The sequence below is a fragment of the Schistocerca piceifrons genome, chromosome 1 (genome assembly GCF_021461385.2).
Source record: "Schistocerca piceifrons isolate TAMUIC-IGC-003096 chromosome 1, iqSchPice1.1, whole genome shotgun sequence".
Lineage (NCBI taxonomy): Eukaryota > Metazoa > Arthropoda > Insecta > Orthoptera > Acrididae > Schistocerca > Schistocerca piceifrons.
In genome coordinates, this window is record NC_060138.1 from 227,069,356 (window position 1) to 227,083,406 (window position 14,051).

Sequence of the window (14,051 nt, forward strand, 5' to 3'; positions counted from 1 at the left end):
TTTGAAGTTTGCTGCTGACCACGTCATTCAAACCTCTCCAATCCGACGGTGCCAACTTTCTCAATTTTCTTCATGTAATGGGGAATACTGCTTTTACAGAAACACTGCCCTTGTACAACTAGTAAACCGAAACGGTGATGTGCACTATCTGTAAATCCACTATTTGCGATGAATAAAGCAAAAACAATAATAATAATAATACATTTTCGCAGAAACTGATACATGGAATTATTAATGTGTGGGGTCGGAATCAAAACGTTTCATCCTCTTTGTCTTTTGCTCGTTTTAGTTTTTTAAAAAAAGGCTGAATTCTTACTTGATAGTTACGCTGTATCTTAAACTTTTGTTACGTTATAAATTCAAAAAAAATTAATCACGTTAAGGAAGACACAATAAAATTTACTATCAAATTCATTAAAAATTTGAACAAGAAAGTAGGGCATTTGTACAATAAACACTGGCACTGATTTGTTTCATGTGTCAATAAATGATACATTTTATCAACGTTCAGAATATGGAGGTCAATCCTATTACTGGACATTTCACAAAGCAAGTATGTAATGTGTGTTTCAAAGTCTTCTACATACCTTTGTATGGGCAATGGGATTCGGCTCTTACTCAGGAAGCTGCTTTTCGTAACAAAAGATTCAACACTGTGTATCAAGCAAGTAAAGCAAAGAAACTGTTACAAAAAAGAGAAAAACACTGCAGCAAGAATTCAGTAATCACTACCCCGGCTTACAACTTCTTTGCACGTTGGACGCAACAAAATTGTATGTTCAAACTGTGCAGTGTATGATCCTTTAACATCACAAAGTGGTGGATATGCATTAACTATGTGTTTGTCCTTCAGATCCTTCAAAGCCATATGATATTTAGTACAACCAACTCTTTCTAACCAGCGACGGCAAAATGCTAGTGTGCTAAAATGCTTGTTTATTGTATTCAGTAATGACTGTGAGGACTGCAACCGTAAGTGACCGGGTGATGCATCAAAATTCTTCATGTAATGAGAAACTCCCATATCTGCATGGACCTGACCACGACCAGTAGAGCCAAATGTCTCTATTGCATACACTTCATTTTCTTCCATTAGTGTAGCGTCACCACCTTTTACTATAGGCACTGTTTTTCCAGCATGAATTCTGTACTGTGATATGGAGTGGCCGTTAAGATTGCAAATTGATTTTACTGGATATGTTTTACCATCAATTTCTACCTCGTAAGACTCCATAACTTCTTGGATCTCAGCACCAACATCACAAAGTGGAACATCAATACCGGCACACCTTATTCCAGTATTTGTTGCTTCTCGTACAGCTTCAACAAGTTTATCATATTTTGGATTGAAAGTCAATGTGAACGCACAGTCTATTATTCGACCATTAATGTGAGTTCCAAAATCTATCTTTGTAACATCGTCATATAACAAAACAGTAGAATCACCGCTGTTTGGCGTATAATGAGCTGCACAATGGTTGCGAGAACATCCAGTAGGGAAGGCCAGACCTGCCTTCAAACCGTTCTCCTTAATTAATCTGCGAGCTACTGATTCAAGTTCCTCACAAATCTGTATCATAGTCATGCCAGGTTTCATCCATCGCCGAATGTATTCTCTAGTCTGTCGATGAGCTTCTGCAGCTATTCTAAACTCATTATAAATGTCAACGTTCATGCGGTCAATTGCTTTCTGTTCTTCTGAAGTGACACGTTGCCTAGCAGTACGATAGTCACCTATAACGGGATAGTCCATACATTGTCCTACGGGATAGCAACCATTTGGGAAAAGATCTACAATAGGTATGGATGGTGGGTCCGTCTGCTTTATTTGCTCTTCCTTCTTGCCATTGTCGTTGCCTTTTTCCTTTGTTGCAACAATTCTTTTCTTCTTCTTTTTCTTCGTCTTGCCATCCTTAGCACCATCTTCACAGCTAGTATGTGCCACTACATTGTTTCTCTGTGCAGCTGCTCCAGAAACATCTCCAGATAATATGTCAATAAATCCACTGATGCTCATACCCCTCAAACGTTGTTCTATTTTGTCCTCATCTTGTCTCTGGATATAGCCTTGTGTGGCATCTGTAGTAGCTGCTGCAGCCTCTTCTTTTCTCTTCTTTTTTCTTCTCTTCTTTTTCGAGGCATCAGGTGTTCCTTCTTCCGCCTCCCCATCGTCTATTTCGTGAGCGAACTCTTTATCAGGCAATTTTTCTTCCGATTTCTCAACATTAGCCATTACAGCTGCCATTTTTAACCAGAAATACTACGTACAGCGTTGTATGTAGTTACGTTTCTGTTCTATAAAAACTAACCAATTTAATAAAGAAACAATATCTTCCTTGCTAACCGAAATTCCACCTATATATTGTATTGATCCACAGCACAAACATCTTTCATTGTAGTCCGACTGGGTTACGATGCCAGTGGTTCCCAACCATTAGGGTCGGAAGGGGTCTGTTATCATAACAACCAGTTCGCATAGTATTGTTGGTTGTCTTCGGCAAATCACAACTATACTGCTACCAAAGTCTAAAATTTTGATGTGAGTATCGGGGGCCTATTACAGAAGTGCCCTCAGTATCAAACAATGTACGTGTTTACAGCATTATTTCCGAAGCTGTTGGCAGCTCTGTTCATCGCCTGTGTCTTGCTCATATTAGCAGACGAACATTTGTAAGGATCTACATACACAAAAAGCACTGCATCTTCTTCAGTCAAAAAGATCTTCAGTAAATCATATGTGGCATCGTGATGAACACACATCCAATAGTACCTTGTTACAATAATTTTCCTTAAAGGTTGTTTGAGCAGTGCGGGATACAGGTAAAGATGAAAGTACGGTATTGGAAACCAAAGATGGTTTTGCAAACTGATTCTACGTTACTTACCTCTTTCCTCCCATATTGCGTTTCTTTGCAAGCAGTAATTTAGTTTTCTTCCATGTCATCGTTGTTACTGCTTATAACAACATCAGATTCGGTGGATCTATGTTGTAATTTATTAAACATGTTATTGCGTTCGGCTGTTTCAATAATTAGAAACTTGTAAGCTTTTTTTATAAAAAAGAAGAAAAAACCTCCCCTACTTTTGCCAATAGTGGCGGTGCTCATTATGAAGCAGGAAGTCAAAACCTCCGCAGTTTTAGTTTCGTAACTGTTTTATGTACAGTTATCGTACTTCCTGCAGCTGTGGCGCAACAAACCGTACCGTGCCGACAACCGCGGTTTGGAGAGTTCTGTAATACCGTGTGCCACCGAAACTGACCAATTTCGTATCGTGCAAGCATATACTACGAAAATTTTAGCGACACAGGCATTGAAATCAAGATCGCGGCTGCTCGATTTGTTTCTGGCAGCCAGAGCACACGACACGTGATAGTAAACCAACAGTAACAATCCCGGCACACGATCGAACTTGTCTGTCATTTCGTTCTTTTGTGTCCGTGAGTTTGTCAAACAAGCTCGTAATACATGTACCAACAAAGTACCCGTATGTCAGTTTATTGACTCATCTGAAGCAGACGCTGTTCGTCTCGCGAAGTAATTTGACAAAGCAATTCTTGCATTTGCTTTGACACTAGTGTGTAAAGAAGATAAAGGAAACAAGATGCTGGTCAAGAAAATGGTGGAAATTGAGAGAGAGAAATATACTCGTGAACCTTTTGATTACGTTAACTCCCTCAGAGTGCAAAAATTTGTGCTGTACTTAAGATAATTGTAATAAAACTCATTTTCTGTAACCATGCGCGCCGAGACACCAGCACAAACAAAATCTGCCATCTTACCAAATGTGCTGTTAGTCAAAATTTCTCTCAAACACGTCCATGCATGATAAACACATCAAACGGCACTGTACATGGTCACATACATTACGTAGGCTACCTAGTAAACTTTCACAAATTGTTCGATCGTGTATGGGGGCATTAAATAATTGTTACAAGCAACAAAATAAATATTGCTGCCTGTTTCACTCCCAACAACTTAAACAGTGGTGTAAGGCTCCTGCCTAACTACACCCTCATAAACAGCAACGTACCGTACTCGGAGCAAAGGCAGATTATTTGAGACTAGCAAGAATACAATTGTTATCTATAATTTGCTGACGAGGTCACTTTTCGTATGCTGTGATTGACTCTTCTTCTTCTTCTTCTTCTTCTTCTTCTCCTCCTCCTCCTCATCCTCCTCCTCCCTTCCTGAAATGGATCTGCTTATGCAGGCTGGTGACATAGCCTCTTCCAGTCTTCACATTTCTCGCACATTCCATCGTTCGGCATATTATCTCATTGTAGGCCTCTTCAGTTGACATCATCCTTCACTTGCCGCCCCCCCCCCCCCCCCCCATTTTGTTCGTGGTCATCCAATTTATCTTCTTCCAGATTTTGTCCATTCCAGAACTATTCTTCGAAGTCTTTCTTGCCCCATTCTTTTAACGTTACCAAACCATTTAAGCCAATCCCCCCCCCATAGGTTCTTCTAGAGGACTGATTGGAAGTGTGCTGCATATTGTTTCACTACTTATCCTGGTCCTAATCATCTTACCAAGGATCCCTCGCAGAAAGCGCATTTCTGTCACTTATATTCTGCTCAGATCTTTCTTTGTTCCAGTTCAACATTCTAATGCTTAGGTCAAAACTAGTACATGTCCACCATTATCTTTGCTTTGGTAGATATTTTCTAATTCCTAATTGTGTCCAATACACAATATAAAATTTTGAGCAATTCTGTATCCTCTCTAAAATTCCATCTTTGATGATTCCTTTCTTTGTTAGCGTGCTTCCCAGATATCTGAAGCACCTTCTTAGTGCTTCATCATAGATATCATAGATTTGCAGCTTTGAAAATACTTGCCATAACAGATAACTTATAAAGTCAGATATTATTATCATCATACAAACATCATCCATCATTCTCAGTAGTTTTCTGCATCTCATTTTCACCCACTGTTTTTCAGTGTTTCTCAACACGTAATTCATCACCAAACCTCCTCTTAAGAATATTCTCGCACATCCTGGAGTGAGACAGTTAATGAATGTTAAATGTTACGTGTTTCTCTCAAATGGATCTCCTCAGTGTGCTCCACATAATCTGCAGATAAGACTGCCTCACAAATTCTTGGCATGTGCTTCAAAACTATGCTTGCTTAAACACCAAAGGCAAATGGAAAGTGTGGTACGCAAAATGGTAATCATCATTGTCATGGTCCTTCTGTAAGCTGTTCATGTGTATAGTGCTACAACATGGAAAAATGTATCTGTAGTGCATGCCTTAGTGATTGGTGTTGAGAAGTAAATCAACAACATAGCACTAGCTTTTTACATTATTAAATAACATCAATGCAAGTACATATAAACAAAATAGTATTGGATTGGTGTACAAGTTTGTAGCATTGTTCCATAAGTTTAATAAACACAACAGATACACTTAACAGAGACTTTAGTCATTAATAATATAATCTCCTACACTATTTATAATATCTGTCAATGCTGGGGTAACTTTTCAATTCTGCAGCTGTAGGAATCACGTGGTTTTGAGGTGAACTCATTGAGCCATGTTTGGAGCACATTTTCATCAGGAAGGGAAGCTCTGTGATGATTGTTGTATAGAGAGCAAAAAGGGTGAAACTCTGAGGGTGCAAGATCTGGTGAATAGTGTGGGTGCAGAATGACTTTCCAACCAAAATCATGTTTAAAGTTTTTTGTCAGTCTAGCAGAACACGGAGAGGCATTATCGTGGAATAGCATCACTTTATGCCATGTTCCTGGTCATTGTTCTTAGATTCCATCTCCAAACAGTCCATTTGTTGACAACAAAGGTCATCAGTGATGTTTACACTGTGGGGAATTAATTCACAGTACACCACACAGTCACCGTTCCACCAGATGCATACCTTATCTTTGTGGATGTGTGCAGGTTTGCATATGAGAAGTTGCTGCTTTGTTTGGTCTTGACCATTCCTTTTTGTGCCTTATGTTAGCAGAAAGAAACCATTTCTTATCCCCATTAATGATACAGGATAAGAATGACTGGTGTTGTTCACAAGCCAGTTGTAGACAAACAAGCAGAAATCCATACACCCAATTTTAGAACCTTCCCCTTTGCATGTGAATTCCACACATTTGCCAGTTATCACATTATGGATTAATGCGTTAAACAATCCTCATCGAATCCTGAAGCTCTTCCTGAATAGGGCCTATACCATCCCTGCTGAACTAGACTTGTAAGTAATTATAGGAATAACCTTGTGTGTGTCTGTGTGTGTGTGTGTGTGTGTGTGTGTGTGTGTTCTTAAACTGCAATGCCACATGACTTCCAGCATCATCTTATAAAATTGATCTTTTTTTACAGATGAATAAAACTACTATTACAAAATTGTTGAGGCTTTTGTGGCAACTTATGTATTGGCTGTTCATCAGCATAGGTGGCTGACATTTGTGACAGTACATATCTGCATTGTTCATTAAACCCTCGGAGACTCATTGGTCAAACAGCTGTAAATAGATTTCTGGGAATTGTGCTAATGATATACATTACATAAATTTTCAAGTAATGTCACTTTTTCGACATTCATTATCTCTATAGATGTTAGGATGATGAAATTCAGTTTCACATCACGTTTTATGCAAGTAAGTAGCTCCACCTCTCCACTCGTCAGTATGTCAGTGACAGAACAATCAAGTAGAATACTAACAAATACAGTTGTCACAGAACACAGCAGGTGTGTGCCATTGAAACAGTGCACTCCTACAAGTTATTGAGGAAGTCAAAGAAATATATAAATATGTAGAGAGTAATAACTGTAATGCTATTTCAAAATACTATTAATCCACCAATATAGTCACCGAAAGAAATTCATAATCATACACTTCACTAAAGTTGACATATTTAGTCACACAGATGCATTGAGTGAACATCACTGGTGGCAGACTTCTTTACAGTGTTGCTAGCCCAGACTTTCATGACAATGTTACGTCACTGTTGCTTGACATAGATGTTGCTCATTTACTAACTCGCCTAGGACTGATTGTTTTGGGGTGGGGGTTGTCTTACAAAGACTGGTGTAAAAAATGTTACTTATGAAACTGCATAATATTTTGAAAAAGGGCTAGATTAGATTTTACTGATTAGATTGAGCTATATGTTATGATTATAATTTTGTTAGTGAAATATGTGGTGGTTTCAGAAAATACAAAAGATCACACAACCAAGTTATGCATTCAGATTGTGAATAACCCATTTACAAGTACAGCTGCCATATTTAGATTTACAGTCATTGATGCAAGTTCTTAATTAAAGGTGCCATCTGATTTTGAAAAATAGAACGGTTGAAGTATAAAGGAATCTAGCACGCATAACAGTGTAGATAGCTAAAGTAGTTTTAGGTGTATCTGAACTTTGATTACAGTTGTCTGTTAAGTTAATTAGTTTCAAGGAACCAAAGTATGTTTCTTAAAAATTGAGATGGCAGCCTTTTCAATGAGGGGTGGCTATAAATACATATTAGCTCACACAGAATTTTCAAAGTCTTGCTGTAGTAATAATTTCAATTCTTGATATATCTTAAATAACATGGTTTTTAATGAAACTAGTGGGACTGTAGGACTCAACATATCTATAACAATTGTTTGCATAATACATTGCAATGATTCCAAGTGTGTTTAATTTTTGACAGATTTGTGCTTAGACCATGTATGTATTACCTATAGCTAGTATAAATATTTAAAATTAAGTATTGACAGGAGTGCAGTCATATCAGATGGAGTGGTCCCAACTTCCTATTTTATACATCATCAAAGATTCACCCTCAAATGCTGGTGGTAGATTGGAGTTGAGCCTGCGGTTTGAGATTATATATAGCTATTGTGTCAATGTCTGAGGGATTTTCCCTGATAATTACCTCTGCATTTCTTCCCTTACTACCTAAAATGATTGTTTGCTTCAGCATGGGTGTCCAGGATCCATCCACCTCCTCCTTGTTCGAATTATTGCCATGTTTGTGGATTTTTGTGTTCTCTGAACAGGCAGCTGTGGTAGCTCTTGTCCACAGCAAGACCTGCTGTGTCAGTGACTTTTATTACATGTTCTGCCTCGCACAGCACTTGCTCTATCATGGCTGATAGAGCAACCTGCAATACCGTTTACGTTCAGTGATCATAGTGTTGATGGATTGCCCTGCCATTCCAGCATAGACCTTCCCACATGAACATGGTGTGTGGTATATTACTAACATTGTGGTGAAACCCTATTGTCCTTTGCCAACCTAAGACAATATGTGCTCTTCTTGATCTGCTTGAAAATAGTCTTTATTCTGGGGTTACGCAATATATGGTTGATTCTGTCCATTACCCTGGGGAAGTATGGCAGAAGTATCGAAACTGCAGTTGTGACACTGTATCACTTGGCTGAGTGTTAGGTTTTATGATACTTACTATGCAATTGTTGTTGAGGTGATGACTTGACAGTTTGTGCACATATTGGTCAGTGTGTATCAGTTCTCACCCTCCCTTATCACCAGCACATCTAAAAAGGATAGCTGTTGATCCTTTTCTACCTAGACAGTATATTTTATGTTGCCACAGACACTGTTCAGATGTCTTATGAAATTGACAAGCTGTTCCTCGCATGACATTGATGTATGGGCATCAGACCTTAGGTTTACAAAATGCCCACAGTGCGTCATTTTTATGGTAAATGACACATCACAAGAAGAACTTTCAAGTATGGGCTTTCTGTCATACACCCCCAGAGTGACAGATAGAATCAGTTGTACGTTGTGCAAACATAGTGTAAAGGCTGTTTACAAACTGACCAAGAAGATCAAAGAGTGTCTCAGATTGGCAAACGGCCAAAGAGACCCACTCACAATGTTGGTAATATACTGCATACTATGAACATGTGGAAGAGCCTAATTCAAATGACTGGGTGATCCATCATGAATTGGTTGTGACAAATCATGTGCTGTATGAGGAGGACCACATAATAAAATTTGTTGACATGTAGGATCTCGCTGTGGAGAAGAGCTGTGACATCCAAGGGCATAGAATTTGGCAAACATGATAATAGTTTCAACAAGAAGGATGAAAGCCTCAAATTAAACAGATCCTGGATTCCCATGCTACAGCTTGTTGCAGGTAGCAAGGGAAAAAGCACAGTGGTAATGACCAGGGAAAAAGCCTTAGACATTTATGTGACAGGTACTATAATCTGTGGCTGTGACCTCAACTCCAGTACACCACCAGCCGTGGATGATGAACCTTAGGCAATGCCAGCCACTTTTGTTGCTGAGACATCAGGGAGATGGTTAAGCAGATGTCAGATAAACATTCAAGGACAGAAACCAACAGGCAGTAAGTCAAAATTACACTGCCAGAAAAAAATTAGTACACCTGGGAAGACATTGTCAATTTTGATCCAATCATGGCGTGTGCCACCTGGGTGATAGTAGATGTACTGATAATGGTTTCAATGTCATCAGCCAAAAGATAGCCTAGTGGCATAGATACCAGAGCATCATCTGTATCTACCCTTTAATAGGGAATGTTCACAGCCAGGAGGCTTCTTGTGATGTGTCACTTACCATAAAAATGATGCACTGAGGGCATTTTGTAAACCTAAGGTCTGATGCCCATATATCAATGTCAAGTGAGGAACAGCTTGTGCGAAGCAAGCAGGCAACCATGCCACAAAGACACACTTGTGCTTCCTACAACCAAGTGAGCGAGTTTGAAAGGGGTCAAATTGTGGCCCTCCAAGTGATGGGATGGTCCTTTTGGAGAATTGCCACACATGTTGGATGAGCTGCATCAGGTGTGCAATGATGCTGGTATCAGTGGTCACGTCAACATTCTCACACCCATAGACAAGGTTGTTGACATACACAGCACAGACCCCCACCAGGATTGTCATATTGTAAGGGTAGCAGTGGCAGATCGTAGAGCTATCACAGCATATATAATAGGGCTTGTGAGTCCAGACGTGTCAACATGAACTATTGTGAACTGGTTATTATCAGTGGGGCTACAGCCAAGCACACCTGTAGCCCATCTTCCACTTGTGCCACAGCATTGACATACACTACTTAACTGGTGCCGTCGCAGGATCAATTGGAAGACAGAATGGTGCGTCATGGTCTCGTCTCCACTGATGAAAGCAGATTATGTCTGCACGCAAACAATGGTCATTTGCACGTGCAGTGTAGGCCTGTAGAGTGCTGTCTCATATAGTTCATCCATGCAAGACACACTGGCCCCACCCCAGGCCTTATATCTGGCATGTGATAAGCCATAACTCTCATTCACATTTGGTGTTTCTTGAGGGGACGTAACCACGATTCGGTGCATGCAGAATGTTGTTAGATCCTTCCTTTTCTGTTCATGCAACAAGAAGGTGATGTGTTTTCCAACAGTATAGTGCTCGCCCACGCACTGCCCATGAAACTCCATGTGCTTTGCAAGATGTGCAGCAATTTCCCTGGCCAGTACAATCTCCGGAGTTATTTCCAAACGAGCACAGGTGGGATGTGATGGGAAGAGAAGTAACTCATGCGACCCGTCAACCAGCAGTTCTTGCAGAACTACGTGAATAAGTCAAGCAGGCATGGGATAACGTGCCCCAGGGTAGTATTCACCCTCTGCATGATCGACTAGATGTCAGAGTCAGCGTTTACATTGCTGCCCATGGAGGCTACACCATGTACTAATATGGGTGTTTCAGCATGGGTTGATACCTAGTACCTCAGAACTGCTTGTCCTATTCAAATGGTTCAAATGGCTCTGACCACTATGGGACTTAACATCTATGGTTATCAGTCCCCTAGAACTTAGAACTACTTAAACCTAACTAACCTAAGGACAGCACACAACACCCAGTCATCATGAGGCAGAGAAAGCTTGTGCTATTGATCTGTAAATGTAATCATTTCATGTACTCCATATTCACTGTCGCAAGAATAAATCTTGAGTGAATTGGAGCCCTCTAAAAGGGTGTACTATTTTTTTTATTTACTACTACTACCACTACCACTACTACTACTACTACTACTACTACTACTACCACTGCCACCACCATTATTGCTATTACTACTACTAATGATTCATTAGAAAATTGAATTATAGTTAATATCTCATTAACAAAGCACTGTAAGTTCCTGTGGTCTTGATGCACACAGATGTGCCCATGTCTTTCTTGTAAATAAGTGTGTCTGTTAGACATCCTGGTGTTGTCCCTCTTTGAACACATTCTCTTTGTGACATTTCATTACTTAACCCTAGACCTTTGAATATGAAGTCTGGCACTGAACCACCAAGCCACACCAAAAATACATAACGCTCAGGAAAATCAATGATAATATCAAAAGTAACAGCAAATAAGTGTGATGCCATGATGTTGATGTAAACAGGCAACAGAGGAGGAAAATGCTACCACTTACTGAAGTGAAACAAGTGTGTTGCTGAAGGAATGCATTTTAGTAACTTCAGTAAACAGTAACTGACAAATAAAGATTTTTCTGGCGTCGTTTATAAAAAAGTTTAGTTACAAATTTTTGTTAATAAACAAGCATAATTACACCCACCCCATCATTTCACAATTTTATTATAAGCTACGGCATGAGAAATATAATATCAGTTATCATCAGTGAAAGTGTGTATCTAATGTGTATACGAACTGTGATTCTCTCATTGTAGGAACACTCTAAAACCTCACACCACATTTACACACATTTTGTAACATGTGGGGAACTGAACTCTTACAGCTACTTTGCATACCTCAGGTAAAGTCACATTTTCATCAAAATACACAAAATAAATGGAGTTGGTCACTGACCTCATTGTGTGTGTCACACTCTTGTTCCTTCATGAATTTGTTAATTGAAAACAGCAGTTAGTTAATTCATAACAAATTTTGTTTTAATGTATAATAGCTGTTTATCTTCAAAAGAAATTAAAAGGGAGAATTTACTTCACAAGCCTTTTTTAAGATCTTATCTCAAGTCATATGATAGTATAACAACCTTGCTTACATGACTCTTTGCATAAGCATATTGATCATTATAGTAGTGCAATCAAGAGGAGATAGTTTTTTAAGCATTTGTCTCAAAGGGTCATTGATAACGCAAGAAACCTCGCTTACTTATAATTATTTGCACAGTTCAGAAAATCTGCTGTTAGTGGGAAGGATCCACTTCCGACAGTCTTTCAGTTGTCCCGATCAGTGACTCAGCATCTCCACTATATAGTGAGCAGCAACTATCATTTTCATAATATTGATAAATAATTTAATCTTTGGTTTTATACTTGTATAAAATATTACTTTAAAGATCATAGAAATTGCAAAGCTGACACTCATAACCATAAAAAATAACATAATCATCACAAAGAACACCAATGTAGCAACATTGAGACTACAGGTTAGTTAAATGTTTGTAGATTTTTCTGATTAATGTGATTTTTGTTAAACTGTGAGTGGAAAAAGAAGCAAATACTCTAATTTATAACGAGAGAGAGAGAGAGAGAGAGAGAGAGAGAGAGAGCAGGGCAAGGTATCTAGAGGTACCAAACTAGTCAGTGAAGTCTTGCAGTTTAAAATGAATTTTTCAGGTTACAATTTTCAGGGAAGCATGTTGATTGAGCTCGTTTTTCATCATACAACTACATGAGCCATTTTATGGTAAATTTATTCTGACAAACACAAACTCCATTTCAGTTTAAATACAAGAAAAACAATAGCTATCTGGTTAACTATTTTTCTTTGTTCCCTAGGTATATGTTTGGTTTATATATGGCCAATTGTATAGGTTTCATTATTTCTTCCTGATTTCAAACTATTTGTCTATAAGCAGTTACTAAAAATATCTTACTCCTTTATAGGTTTGCTGTGTTTGCCTTAGGCTCAAGTGCATACCCAAATTTCTGCGCATTTGGGAAGTATGTTGATAACTTACTTGGTGAACTTGGAGGAGAACGTCTGCTGAAATTGTCCCACGGAGACGAGCTTTGTGGCCAAGAACAGGCATTCAGAAAATGGGCATCAGATGTATTCGGTGTAAGTAGATACTATTAATTTCTAATTCATTGTACTGCATGTACATCCTTTTAGAAAGTAATTAATTTCTTGTGTATCTGAGACAAATGTATTTATGTCACAGCTTGCCTGTGAGACATTCTGTCTTGATGATGATGAAACATTCCTGGAAGCCACACAAGCTTTGAGGGCACCAACTTTATCATCTGCTACAGTGAGATTTGTTGAATCAAAACAAGCAGATTTAGCAAAAGGTCAGGAATGAAATGTGAATGTTAATGTTAACTATTTGCTTTTAAATATGATCACTGATAAAGTAAGAATAGAGAAGGAAACAAAACACAAACCCACAAAATGATAGTTTTGCATTGTTCTTTTTTATTACAGCACTCTCAAAATGTCACAACAAGAAAGTATCTGGATGTACTCTTGTAAGGAAAATTAATCTTCATGGAAACGATGCCAGGTAAGATCACATGAGAAACAGACATAAAGCTCATTTATATTTATTGCCTTCGTGGCCATGCGAACCATCACATGTGCAGAAAAAGAAACTGAACAGACTGCAATACATGCCCATTGTCGCCAAATATTAGGATTTAGATAAATATAAAAAAAATAGCATTATATGTTAAGCTTTGCATGGAAGAGGGCAATTTCATGTGTAATTAAAGACTTAAAATTAGTAGTTGTCTTCAGGTTACAAGTGAGGAAATGCCACTGATGTTAATATCAGGAGAGAATATTCCACAAAGTAAGTTGTGAAACAAAAGTGTTCTGCTGCTTTTTAATAGTATATTTAATATTCTGTTGTTAACGAATAACAGACATTAATTATTCTTTTAATTTTATTTGGACAGTAAAATGTTGAAAATTTCTTTATAATCTGATGACATTTCTTTACTTTCCTTTCTCTTCTATCACACAAGAAGAAAGGCCCTTAATTTCTAAATCCTCTGTAAGCTATTGTTATTGACACAAACAAAATTCCAGAATTTGTTGAATACCGGTATGTGCTATGGAACTTTCGTCTGTTAC

The 14,051-nt window shown here is 38.4% G+C and overlaps 2 protein-coding genes across 2 annotated transcripts in view; one reads left to right on the forward strand and one right to left on the reverse strand.

Annotated features, from left to right (window-relative positions):
* The window catches only part of LOC124790129 (nitric oxide synthase, salivary gland-like), a 705,692-nt gene that overhangs the window by 649,789 nt on the left and 41,852 nt on the right, over window positions 1-14,051 (forward strand). Inside the window, 3 exon segments of the mRNA XM_047257705.1 lie at window positions 12,860-13,034; window positions 13,138-13,267; window positions 13,401-13,479. Coding sequence (XP_047113661.1) covers window positions 12,860-13,034; window positions 13,138-13,267; window positions 13,401-13,479 — 384 coding nt within the window.
* LOC124790134 (methionine aminopeptidase 2-like) lies at window positions 719-2,245 on the reverse strand. Its single transcript, XM_047257719.1, has 2 exons — window positions 2,020-2,245; window positions 719-1,944 (listed from the first exon to the last, which is right to left on the reverse strand). Exons 1-2 carry the CDS (start codon window positions 2,243-2,245, stop codon window positions 719-721), a joined length of 1,452 nt encoding a protein of 483 aa, XP_047113675.1.